Genomic DNA, 12,801 nt, shown 5'->3' on the forward strand with positions numbered 1-12,801 from the left:
TTTCTTTCCCTGCATCATGTACCTTTATGCAAGGGGCGGGGGAGGGAGGGTTAGAGGGTTTCTAAGGGTCCTTCCAGCTCTGAGATTCCGCAGTTCGAAGTTTTCTCTTTCATCATTTCTTCCTGCAGTTCGTGGCCCCTTGTTCTCAGAGCTCTTGATGCATATTGTGGACTAAGAGAAAGAGGTCTGCCTGAACTTGGCCTGTAGCCTACCAGTTGTGTGATTCTGGGCATCTATTTCTCTTCGTAGGATGGTTTCAACCCCAACCTTGAAGGACCAATCTCACAGGATCCTTGTAGCAATTTTATGAGATGATGCCCATAAAATACTTAGCACAGTGCCTGGCAGGTAAAGAAGATCTCGCCTCAACAGAGAAAATAGCTATTATTACCATTATCATTACTATTATTATTTCGGGCCCTGCAGGGGGACTGTAGCTTTCCACTGTTGTTTCTGTGGCTATAACGTGCCATGGAGTCCCGATGGCTGACTTCAAAACCAACTCATAGAACTCGATTTCTTTATAAGGTTGGGATTAGCTCTACCAACTTCCCTCTTGCTAATATTTTAATCCTTTTACTGAGACACTTAAGAAAAAGTCTTCCTTTTCCCCAAAGCTTCATTATCAAGCAATATTTACAAATAAACTCTTTACCTTGATGGTATTTTTCTTTCTTTTTTTAAAGATTAGTATTGATGGAGAAACTAACACAACTTCAAAGGAAATCGTATTGGAAAAAACAACCTGCTGGCAACTCCCCCCTCTACCCCCTGGGCGGCCCCATCCCACATGTGCTCCTAGGAGGCTGTGGTCAACAGCACAGGCTAATTGCTCAGGACTGTGGGCTGGAATCCCAGCACTATCTGTGTTGCATCCTGGGCAGATTATTTCATCTCTCTGGGCCTCAGTTTCCCCATCTTTAAAATGATGCCCATGACGGATCCTCTCAGAGGAATGAAGGAGATCAGCTATGCAAAGCTCTGCCCGTGGCACAACCAGGAAATGTTAGCCATCTATTGATCCCATAAGAGCTTGCACACTGGTCCTGGCACAAGTCACAGCGTGACCTGTCATTCTTGAATGTTTCTGTGTGTTGCCCATTTTCCCCACTGCCTGGTGCAAAGGCGATCTGAACCAAGGAGTTGGCTCGGCCTCAGAGCAGCATCCACTTAACTCCAGAGAGAGAGAGAAAGGGCAGATCCTCTTGGGGAATCAGTCAACAGTGGATACTTTTAGCACAAGGAGCATTCCTCTCCCTCGGGAGTCCGAGTGCAGCAATCTCATGATAAGCTCGAGTTTTTCCAGGCCGCAGAGTGAGAGATAGAAAGTTTCAGGGACTTTTTTTTTTCTTCTTTTTTTCATGCGCACAAGGTTGGAACCCTCTGCTGCAAACAAAGCTGCCTTCCAACTCCGAGTACTCTACCCTGTCACGTGACACCGGGGCTTAAGAATTGCATCACTGAAAACCTAACCCTCTGAAGCGTCAGCTGAATTCAGGTAACAAGATTGCCAGCAATAGCTCATAAAATCATAGCTGGTTAGAGCCGGAGGGGATGTCTGAAGGCACCTAGGCTGACTGCATCCCTTTCACAGATAGGGAAACTGAGCCCTGGAGAGGGAAAGCGCCTGCCTGAGTTGGGAGCAGAGCCAGGACTGAACCTGGACCGCACTGCAGGTTGCATCCAGGAAGAAAGGAGGATGGTCTGCCATACAGCACTCTCCCCAGTTACAAAACCAGAGCACATCTGTGGCTCAAACTATCTTCCTGAGACACCCATGAAGCTTCACAGGGGCTCTCAGAACCACATCATGGCTCATCCACTGCCTAGATGTGGGACCTTAGGCGATTTACTTCACCTCTCAGTTTTCTCATCTGGAAAATGCCTGCATCACAGGATTATGATGATGGTTGGATGAATTAATATTTTCAAAGTGCCCAGAATGCTGCCTGTGTGCAGAAATTGCCATACAAGCATGTGTTAAACAGAAATGAAAACGCAAGCCATAGAGCATGCAACAGACAGGGCAGTGGACCTGGGGCCTGGTCTGGTTCTGTTGGACATGTGACCTAGAGCAACCTCCTTCCCCTCTCTCGGTCAGCTCCTGCTCTGAAAGCTGGGGACATGGACTCTCCTGTCCCTATGCCCCTCCCAGGTGCCTGGCTCCGAGGCCTCTCCTGGTCTGCATACCTTTGGCCTCTCCCCATGCTGACCTCAGAACTCGGGCCAAGGGTGGGTGAAACCGAGCTGGAATGTTTGCACTCTCAGAAAGTAGGGAGGCCCACTAGATCTCTTCAAAAGTCACACACTGACTTGCAAATCAGGTAACAGAGACATCTCCATGAAGGGGCCAATTGTGTGGCTGGGACAAAAAAACCCACTGGCCTCCGTTACCTCCTATCCTCTTTCTGACTTCTCTTTCCTTGTCCTTGAACTTAGAGAGAAAGGGGTCTTTGAAAATGTCCATTTTGAAACCACAATGGTATGAGAATCACAGGTCTCTGATTGCTCAACCCTCCTCCAAATCCAAATGCGCATTTACTTTCCTCCTGCCAGAGTGGAAGTTGTGTGAGCACCTGAAGCCTGCCTGGAATCTGAGTCTCCATGCCCTGGTCCCATGACCTGGGTAAGTTAGCTTTCTGGGTCCCGGGCTCTCCATCCCTCCAGGGGGCACCTACCTTCTTATTGACCTTCTGGGCAGAGGGCTGGGGGAAGCTGGCTGTGTGAGAAGCACAGGGGCTCTGGGAATTTGCTGCTGAGGCCAAAGACTTTGAATTTGGGTGGGGTGATTGGCAGAACTCTTTGCCAGGTTAGAGGTGAAACAGAGCTCCCAGCTGGGGCTCAAGCAGACCTTAGGGCCCACGCCCCCAGTTCTGAAAGGGCTCTTCTACCCACCCCCTCCCCTGCTCGGGTCTGATGCTTGGCTCCGACCCTTGGCATCACCTACCTGACTTGCAGACACAGCCTCATCTAACCCCATCTCCACCCGGGGGCTCAGAGCAACTCCAACAGCCAGAGAAGGCCGGAGGCAGCAGGCCTTGCGGGGCCTCTGGGAGCCTGCACTTCTCTGCCCCAGGAACAGAAACATTCTACAACACGGTGGGAAGTTGCAGAGAAGGGCAGAGCCCTTCCTTATCTTCAGAAAGGAACTCTCCCACCACCTGCTGGGCCTTCCACCTTTCCCCCATCTCACTGGCACCTGCTCTGGTCATTGGTTCTCAGAGCTCCTGGAACCAGCAAGCTCACCAAGTCACTGCCCCTCAAAGATTCCTCAGGCCTACAGAGAAAAGTCAAAACTCTTTGGCTGGCCTGAAATCCCCCTCCCTCCACCATTATCCAGCCTAAACCTCCTTCCAAGTTCATCTAACCCCCTACACAAACTGCACTGAGATTCTAGTTACCATCCCCAATTACCTTCTCCACATGAGACTTTGCTCATGGCTTCCAATTGGCCTAAAATTCTTTGTTTTTATTCTTGACTCAGAAAAACCCCAGGGCCCAGTGAATCAATCATCTGCTCTGTGGAGCCTTCCGCCAGTAAGAACCAGTCCTTTCCCTGAGCTCCCTGTCTGGGTCCATTTAGGACATGTGTATCATGCCTGCACTCCCAGCCTGAGTGGGCTGAGCACTGAAGGGCAGAGTCCCTGCCAGGCTCCCGTGGTGGTGGCCAGCACAGGGCCTGGCACCTGACAGGTAACTAAGCCATGTTTACCGAGTTGATGAAAGTAGCTACACCCTCCTTTTGTTCTCACTTTTTAAAGCTGTTCATTCATATAATCCTATGTGACAGTGGTCTCGGATCAAATTACAACAGAATAATCTCACAGCAATAGAGCTGGAAGCTTGCTTATTCCTTGCCTAGAGCACTCGTTTCTCCCAAAGTCCAGGCTTCTGGGGAGCAGGGGTGCAGGGGAGGGAAGAGGAGACCTAAGCCTCTCTCACCAACACTTCCTCCCAGTCCCCTAGAGCAGTCTCATCAGAGGAACCGTCCGTGGCTGCACAAGGGGAAGTCATGAATAGCAAGAGAGATCTGTCATTCTATGGGGCCTGGGACCCAGGGACCCTAGAGTAGGAATCTGGGTTTTCTAGAAATATGACATTTAATTGAATCTGGAGATAAGACGAGGTTATAAGCTCAGGGCAGCTTAGCCCTGAAGGGAACAACCAACTCCATTATTCCATGGCTGGGGGACACTGAGGCCTAGGGAAGGACAGCAACTAGCCCAAGGTCACACGGAGAGAAAGAGCCAGGGCCAGGGCTGGAACTGCGACATCTAACCTCTTGTGTTTCTCCTGCTAACCTACACTCCCCCTACACTAGCTGTGATTACTTGAGGGCTAGTGAAATGGTATAGTAGTGTTCTTTTCTTTATGGATCACTGTTAAACCACAGTTGAACAATGACAGGTTTAAAAAAAAGGTGTGAAACATTCCACTATTTTTTTTTTAATACAGAATGTTTTACGAATGTGTGTGTCATCCTTATTCAGGGGCCATGCTAATCTTCTCTGGGTTATTCCAGTGTTAGTATATATATGTGCTGCTGAAGCAAGCACTGAAATGTTCCATTTTTTCTTGATGTTTATTTACTGAGAGAGAGAGAGAGAGAGAGAACACAAGCAAGGGACAGGCACAGAGAGAGAGGGAGAGAGAATCCCAAGCAGAGTCTGGGCTGTCAGTAGAGAGTCCGATGTGGGGCTCAATCTCACAAACCATGAGATCATGACGTGAGCAGAGACCAAGAGTCAGAGGTTTAACTGAGCCACCCAGGCACCCCTGAAATTTTTAGTTAAAAAAATATATAAATATATGAAATGGAAAATTCAGTTAATTCAATACTATTCATTATCTACTTTCTCTGGGCTGAGCATTGACCTGGGTACTTGGGGGTAAATAGAGGACGAAGGCCCCTGTCTAGTAGGCCACCTGGGAATCCCTTTCTCTGCCCTGCTCGTGGCTTCGAGGTGGCTGGCCAAACCACAAGCTTGATCAGGGAGCCTCCTGCCGCTTGCGACTGTCATCCTGACTGCAGAGGCAAATTCTGAGCATTAAACACACCCCTTAAATGTGCCAAGCATGAAATGCAATGATAAAAACATATTCCACAAGTGAAAGGGGCTCTTCTAGTACTTGATTTCTCTGTTAACTCATTCCATGACACATGTTTCCTACTACCCTAACACAACCAGCTGGATAGAATGGTGGAATTGGCTTTTGCAGACTTCATTACAGTGCCAACCAGGTAGCAGTACCTTGTAGGGCTGGGGCAAGGTTCTCCAGAAGATTGTATCTGGTTTGAAACAGCGTCCAATTATATGGTGCTGTTTCTCCCCTAGCCAGGATTCACGGGTCCAGGAATCAAGGGTAGAAATGGCAGTGACACCCCTTACTATTACCGCTGGTGACCCACTGGCAAAATTTTTTCCTCCTGTTCCTGTGACCCTGTGCTCTTCTGGCCTAGAGGCCTTAGTTCCAAAGGGAGGAATGCTTCCACCAGGAGACACAATAATGATGCCACTGGACTGGAAGTTAAGTCTGCCCCCTGGCCACTCTGGGCTCCTCATGCCACTGAATCAATAAGTGGAGAAGGAGTTTCTGTACTGGCTGGGGTGACTGATGTTGATTAGCAGGGGGGAACTGGACTACTGCCCCACAGCGGAGGTAAGGAAGCGTTTGTCTGCAATATAGAGATTACTTAGGGCCTTCTTACTGTTACCAGGTCCTGTGATTGAAGTCAATGGAAAACTACAACAACCCAATCCAAGCAAGGCCGCTAACGGTCCAGACCCTTCAGGAATGAAGGTTTGAGTCATCCAACCAGGCAGAGAATCATGCCCAACTAGGTGCTTGCTAAAGGCAGAGGGAATACAGAAGGGGGAGTGGAAGAAGGTAGTTATAAATACCAGCTACAACCATGTGACCAGTTAGAGAAACAAGAACTAAAATTGTCACGAGTGTTTCCTCCTTATTTTGCTTTGAACGTGCATGTGTTAAGCAAATATCTTTGGTTTTTTTCCCTCTCTTATTCTCTTACAGTGTAACATAAGAGGTATTGATTTTATACTGTCGTATTTTAAGTATTGTTATTTTTATACCATAGTACTTAACTTGTGGGATGTCAAGGATGGAATCACTCAAAGACTTTAGCTCCTCTTCTAGGAGGTTGTACATGGAATAATTAGTTGTATCATGTTAGGCAGAATTATGACCTTGTTACTATCTTTATAAGGAGAGAAATACTATTTAAGGAGAGGTGTATGGAGTTGCAAAGAGTAGACTGTGATAGTTAATTTTATGTGTCAACTTGACAGGGCAACGGGGTGCCCACATATTTGGTTAAACATTTTCCTGGGTATGCATGTAAGGATGTTTCTATATGACAGTAACATTTGAATTAGCAAACTTGAGTAAAACAGATTGGCTTCCCTAATTTGGGTGGGCCCCATCCAATCAGTTGAAGTTCTAAATGGAACAAAAAAACCCCTGACCCTCCCAGGAACAGGAGGGAATTTCCTGTGTCGAGCTGGGTAATTGATTTTTCTCCTGCCTGCAGACTCAAACTCAAACGTGGGCTCTTCCTGATGGGTCTTGAGCCTGCTGGCCTTCAGACTGAAACTATACCATCAGCTCTGCTGGTTCTCCAGGCCTTTGGACCCAGGCTGGAACCACATTGCCAGCCCTCCTGGACTTCCAGCTTGGTGCCTGCAGATCTTGGGACTTGTCAGCCTCCATAATTGTGTGAGCTGATTCCTCATAATAAATCTCTTCCTATATGAATATACATCCTATTGATTCTGTCGCTCTAGAAAACCCTAACCAACACACACACACACACACACACACACACACACACACACGCACACACACCTGCAAGGGCAGTGTTATTCCAGTGTCATTGTCATCAAAGGAAACAGGAAGTGGTAGCTATAAGAAGTCTGCACCTGTCCCTCCCCACCAGGTGGTAAAGTTTGCTGCCCCTGTACCTGCGATGACTGTCCCCTTTAGTGCCTACTCACATCAGGGTCCAGCTCATCCAGCTCATTTTCCAGGGTCCTGAGTTCTTCCTCTGTTAGGGCTCTGAGGATTTCATCTTCATCCAGGTCACGGTATTTCTCTAGTTCTCTTCTGTATGACATTGTAAGAGAATGTGTGCTTGTCTTCTGAGTTTCTGAGATCTATGACCTGCCAGAAAGAGAAAAATCTTAGGAAGATCATTCTTGGATTTTCTCTCTCAGACCAAATCAATGCTTGTCATTTATACGGTGGCTGGGCATGTTCTATGAATCATCAGGATGATAACTAGTAGAGTGGAATGCTGCACTAAGTTGGATTAATTCTCCAATAAAACTGTGCAAGGTAAAAACCCTGATGGCATGTGAATGAATAAATTGTAACTGGTTGCACTTGCCCGGCCATTAATTCCGAATAAATAGGTGATTGGAAATGGCTTATGAGTGCCTGAAAACTCAACTCTTCTTCAAGCAGTTCAAATACTTTCTGTACAACCCCCCACCCTTCACCTCACGCCCTGATGGAAAACATGAATCCTGGAAGCTCTGCCAAAGCTGATTGTGTAAGGGAAGGGGTATCAATTCAACACCTGCTGCATGTGGGTCCTTCACCTGTAACATCTCAATCGATCCTCACAAAAAGCAGCCAGCAATAACAGTTAACTTTTACTGCCATATCCAAGCCCTACATCAAGCACTTTGTAAGGATTTTTTTTTCTTTTTTAAAATTTTTTATTTTAGAGAGAGAGCGAGTGGGGGAGAAGGGCAGTGGAGGGGAGAGAGAGGTGGAGAGAGGAGGGGAGAGAGAGAGAATCTGAAGCATTAAGCCTGACATGGGGCTCGATCCCCAGACCCTGAGATCATGATCTGAGCTGAAATCAGGAGTCGGAGGCTCAACCAACTGAGCCACCCAGGTGCCCCAAGAATTTTCTAATTTAACCTCTGAGGTAGGTATCTGCTGTCCTCCTCATTTTACAGATGAGGACATACAGCTCAGAGAGGTTGAGTGACTCGCACAAATCACACTACCAGGAAGTGCCAGAACCACCATTTGTATCCTGATATGCCTTACGCCCTCTGTCCTCCCTCTTGGCTAAAACTGATAACAGGACAAGCCTAGCTCCCATATCACCTCCTCTGTGAAGCCTCAGTGTCCCCTCACTGAGCAAAGCTCATCATGGCCCTAGCATTGGGTCTGTACCTCTCCACTCAGCTCACATCCATCTTCTGTGGCTTCCCCAGGGGCAGGGTCTCAGTTTGCTGCATCCCCACCCCCCACCCCCAAGGCCCAAGTCAGGGCCACACAAACAACGGAATGTTTTGTTTTGTTTTATTGAAATGAACCCGATTCCAGTTCTACCTGCCTTTGTTTATCCCACCAGACAGCCCTAAGGAGACCCTAGGCTCTTCTCCTCTTGGAAAATGTCAGCTTGCTGCAGAAGGTGCTAGCATCTCTGTGTTCAAGCCTGTTCTTACCTGTCCTACGTAAGCTGAGCCGTTAACCCTCTTTTCTGAAGCTGATGGGCTAAAAAGTGAGGCAGGAGCTCGGGGCTTCCTTAGACTCTGCAGAATGGAATATACTACTGTGTCCAGGATTGGTGTTATGGGTTGAATCGTGTGCTCCCCAGTTCATATGTTGAAGTTCTAGCCCCCAGTACGTCCATACGCCAGCACCACACTGCAAGGAAGAATGTGATGTGACTTGGAAATAGAGTCCTTGCAGATATAATTAGTTAAGTTCACATGAGGTCATACTAGAGAAGCGTGAGCTCCCGATGCATCATGACTGGTGTCCTTATGAAAAGTGGAAATTTGGATGGACACACACGCAGGAAGAACACCATGTGAGAGTGAAGATAGAGATCAGGGTGATGCTTCCAATGAAGCAAGGAACGCCAAAGACTGCCAGAGAACCACCAGAAGAGGAGGGAGAGGTCTGCAATGGACCCTCACAGCCTTGGAAGGAACCAACCATGCTGACACCTGGATCTTGGATTTTTAGCCTCCAGAAATTTGAGACAACAAATTTGTGTTGTTTAGGCCACTCAGTTTGTGGGATTTTGTTACAGTAGCCCCAGCAAACAAATACAACCAGTATCTCCTTTTTGTTTTTGTTTTTAGACTCCTACGCAAACACACACACACACACACACACGCACGCACGCACACGCACACACAGCATGGCTCATCCATGAAATGACTGATGGGATTTTCCAGGGTAGAGAGAAATGAAAGCCAGGAAAAGACAACCAATGAACCAATCAAAAGCTGGAATAGTTGTTAACTAAGAACAATTCGTGTACTTAAATGAAAATCAAAGTTCGCTAAGCTGACAGATAAAGCCTCCATTTCAGAAAGGAGAGATGTGTGTTATTAATGTAAGTTTGTACACATGTGAGCATATTTGTAGGAGAAATATGACAGCTGGCCTGATAAGAAAGGACTTGATTTCCAAATACAGAAAACCCCAATGCCATCCTTTCCTCTAAGAATGGATTGGATTAGTCTGATGTCTTCCTTTGCCCAGACCCCAATGCAATGTTCAGACCATAAATGGGTCCCCCTTGATTCATTTCTATTTACTTCCAAAGAAAGCACAAGCAGCTGACAATGCTCTGGTATAGATGGAAAAAAAAAAACCCTTCGTGAATGTTCTCAGAGAATAACCTAATTTGGCTTTTCTTGAGTGGAGCCAGGAGAGGATCTATGGCTGAAAGGGACCCTAGTGAAGGGTTCAGAGGCTTCCAGAACTAACTCACAGAGACACCTTTGAACTAGCTGCAAAACACGTTTTTTTTTGGCTCTCAAACAGATTTTGTGTCATACAAAGTTCCACAGGATTTGAGACCACAGGATTTCTCAGAAATTTTGGTATGCTTCCACTCATTGGGTGTCTCCAGGAGAAACAGGTTATAAGCAGAATTTTTCTGGTCTTTGACCATGAAACCATGTGTCTGAGGAACTGCTCCTGGGATTGGGATCCCATGAAACAAAGTTTGGGTAACAGCCCTAGCCTCACCTCTGGGCCACTCAGACTCACACAAGAAGGGACTTGGGGACAGGATGAGCTGGGACAAGTTTGGGGCCCTGGGAGCTTCCCAGTTTGCCAGCTGACCCATTTCCTAGATGATATGCACTATAATCCTTAGAAAAAAGTCATGGATGGAGCCTGGAGAAGGGATGAGTCAGGACAAGGGAGAGTAGGAAAAGGAGCCATGAAGGAGCCAGAAGAGAGAAGTAGGTGGCGACCATGGGGCCCGCTGAAGAGGGACGGGTTGGGTGGCAGGCCACCTCCAGAGATGCCACCCTGCGGGGTGCAATCATTAACTTTCCTGAAGGAGCCTCCCTCTTAGTGCACACAGGGAAGGGAAGTTAATGTTCCACTTGCACACTCCAAGGTGCTGTTGAAGTCAACATCCTTTTTCAGAGGACTTAAAGGCCCTTTCTAATGTCAAGTGTCCTGTGAATATTATGGGGTGATGAGGCATTACATGAAATAAGCTGAGAGGAACAGAGGACTCCTAAGGTAAACCATGAAGCTGTCAGCTTCAAGCCACACTCACCCACTTGGCTCCCAGAAATGGCTTCTCCAAAGCAAGATTCTCCTCCTAATGTCAGTGATGTGGGGAGCTGGAGGTGGGGAAGGGCAGGGTAAGAGGGAGGGGAAAACCACGTTCACAGAGCCCACTGTAAGCTCCGCTTTAAAATACGGCTGGAAGAGATGGTATTTCTAGCTGTTAATAAAAGGCCTCCATTTCCTAATAAAAGAGATATTACTGATGGACAAAGGGCTGAGATTCATAAGACTCTGGTTGCAGTCCTAGTTGTGGCGCTAACTCCCCAGGTGACCCTTGCTGAGTTCCTTCCTCCCTTCCTCTGGGTCTCTGTTTGCTCATCTGTAAAATGAGCATAAGCAGACTGCAGACTGGGAAATTCTGCTGGTAACCTATCCCTCTTGGAGACATCCAAACATTGGATCAGATGGGCGGTCTTTAAACTGTGTTCAGGGAGAGCTCAGGCTCCTCCAGGGCCCCTGCCGGGGGTTAAGTAGGAAAGGCTAAGTGAGGGGGCTCACCCTGGTTTTGCCTGATTTATTTGGGGCTCCATATCAGACTTCCCTTAAAGAAGGGATTCAGCTACTAAAATAAAAAGTTGACCATCACTCTGTACAGTGAGAGGGTAACCGTACTCGTTCACTCCACAGGGTGTGAGGATTAAGCGGACACAAGCAGAGAAGGTGCAAAGTCTGGGACTGCAGTGTGGTCAATGCAGGCTCAGCATACTAGTCATTATTATGAGGCTGCTGCTGTCCCTGCCGCTCCTGCCGGGGTCACCTTCCCATCCCCCTCCTGCTCCCCCATGCACTGTCATCAGACTGTAACTCCCCTAAGATAGTGACATATGTCTTATTTGTCTTAATGTCCCGATTGCCTCGCCCTGTGCCCGGTAAGTGTGCTAGTAGAGAATGAGCCCATCTGGGTTTGGGTCTAGTGCCCTTGGGCCTTTGGGCAAGTCCCTTCTCTTCTTGGATCCTTTGTTTTCCCATCTTTAAAACGGAAAGATGGGGGGCGCCTGGGTGGCGCAGTCGGTTAAGCGTCCGACTTCAGCCAGGTCACGATCTCGCGGTCCGCGAGTTCGAGCCCCGCATCAGGCTCTGGGCTGATGGCTCAGAGCCTGGAGCCTATTTCCGATTCTGTGTCTCCCTCTCTCTCTGCCCCTCCCCCGTTCATGCTCTGTCTCTCTCTGTCCCAAAAATAAATAAACGTTGAAAAAAAAAAAATTAAAAAAAAAAAAAAAAAACGGAAAGATGGGACCAGGTCTCAGAGGACTGGGAACCCAAGAGGGGAGGGGCCAGCAGGAAGGGGGGTGATGAAGCCCCCAGAATGGCCCACCTGAAGCACCTCTGTTACCTGTTTTATAAATTGAATCCTCAGTAAGAGTCAGTGAGAAAAATAAAAGGGCAGCTCAATAAACTTAAAACACATTGAAAAAATTCTTCCAAATCTAGTGTATATATTACTCTGGCAGCACATCTGGCCACCCTGCTTCTCAACGGCAGAAGCCTTAAACCACTGCTCCACATGAAAAAATAGAATTTACAAGCCGTGCCAGGAAATACAACTAAGCAGGTTGGAGAGTAGAAAAATAGTGGGTCAAGGGCTGAGGCCATCCATCAGGAAGCGTCAGAAATGAAAGCTCTGAGGCGGGGAAGTTCCTGGAGTACCAAATGCACTTTTAAATCTTTCATGGGAAGTGGGTCCAGTCACTTCTGCTAATGGCTTTTCCAGCATCCGTCCCCGTGGGAAAACTCTGGAAAGAGGCGCTGGAGCAGGATCTTGATTTATGGACTGCACTTCCCTGAGGTCAGGAGGGCGGGGCCTCAAGTTCAGAGGAATATTTTCCAGTTATACCGTCTTCTTGTTCCAGCCACAGTGAACATCTTGATGATTGGTGAAGAAAGGGTGATTTACAAAGTTGAGTCTTCACACCCCATCTTTTCATGTTCTTCTCTTTTGGAAGACACTTTGATCAAAGAGATTTTAAGCCACTATCCCTCATCACTGAAGCCTGCACCTCTCTCTCCCCTTGGCCTCAGGGACACAAGCACCCGAGAGGTCCCCTGTTCCTCTTGAGAGAGCTGTTCCACTGCTCTCCTTCATGAGGCACTCTGGGGCAGCCATGCTTTATATCATGTGACACCTCCCCTCAGCTGATTGGACAAAGTGGGTGCCTGTCTCAAGGGCAAGAAACTGATTGGCTAGTCAATGACCCATGAGGTGGGTTGGAACAA

General features: G+C 47.7%; 1 protein-coding gene and 1 non-coding gene across 2 annotated transcripts in view; both read right to left on the reverse strand.

Moving 5' to 3' along the window:
• TMOD1 (tropomodulin 1) overlaps positions 1–12,801 on the reverse strand; it is an 87,544-nt gene that overhangs the window by 59,390 nt on the left and 15,353 nt on the right. The window contains exon 2 of the mRNA XM_047830114.1: positions 7,017–7,182. Coding sequence (XP_047686070.1) covers positions 7,017–7,136 — 120 coding nt within the window. The 5' untranslated portion in view covers positions 7,137–7,182. The remainder of the gene's footprint in view (positions 1–7,016; positions 7,183–12,801) is intronic.
• On the reverse strand, positions 4,446–4,556 carry LOC125151018 (U6 spliceosomal RNA). The gene has a single exon (XR_007146581.1). It is a non-coding gene; the product is annotated as a U6 spliceosomal RNA (small nuclear RNA).

This window comes from Prionailurus viverrinus, chromosome D4 (genome assembly GCF_022837055.1).
Source record: "Prionailurus viverrinus isolate Anna chromosome D4, UM_Priviv_1.0, whole genome shotgun sequence".
In the NCBI taxonomy this organism is placed as follows: domain Eukaryota; kingdom Metazoa; phylum Chordata; class Mammalia; order Carnivora; family Felidae; genus Prionailurus; species Prionailurus viverrinus.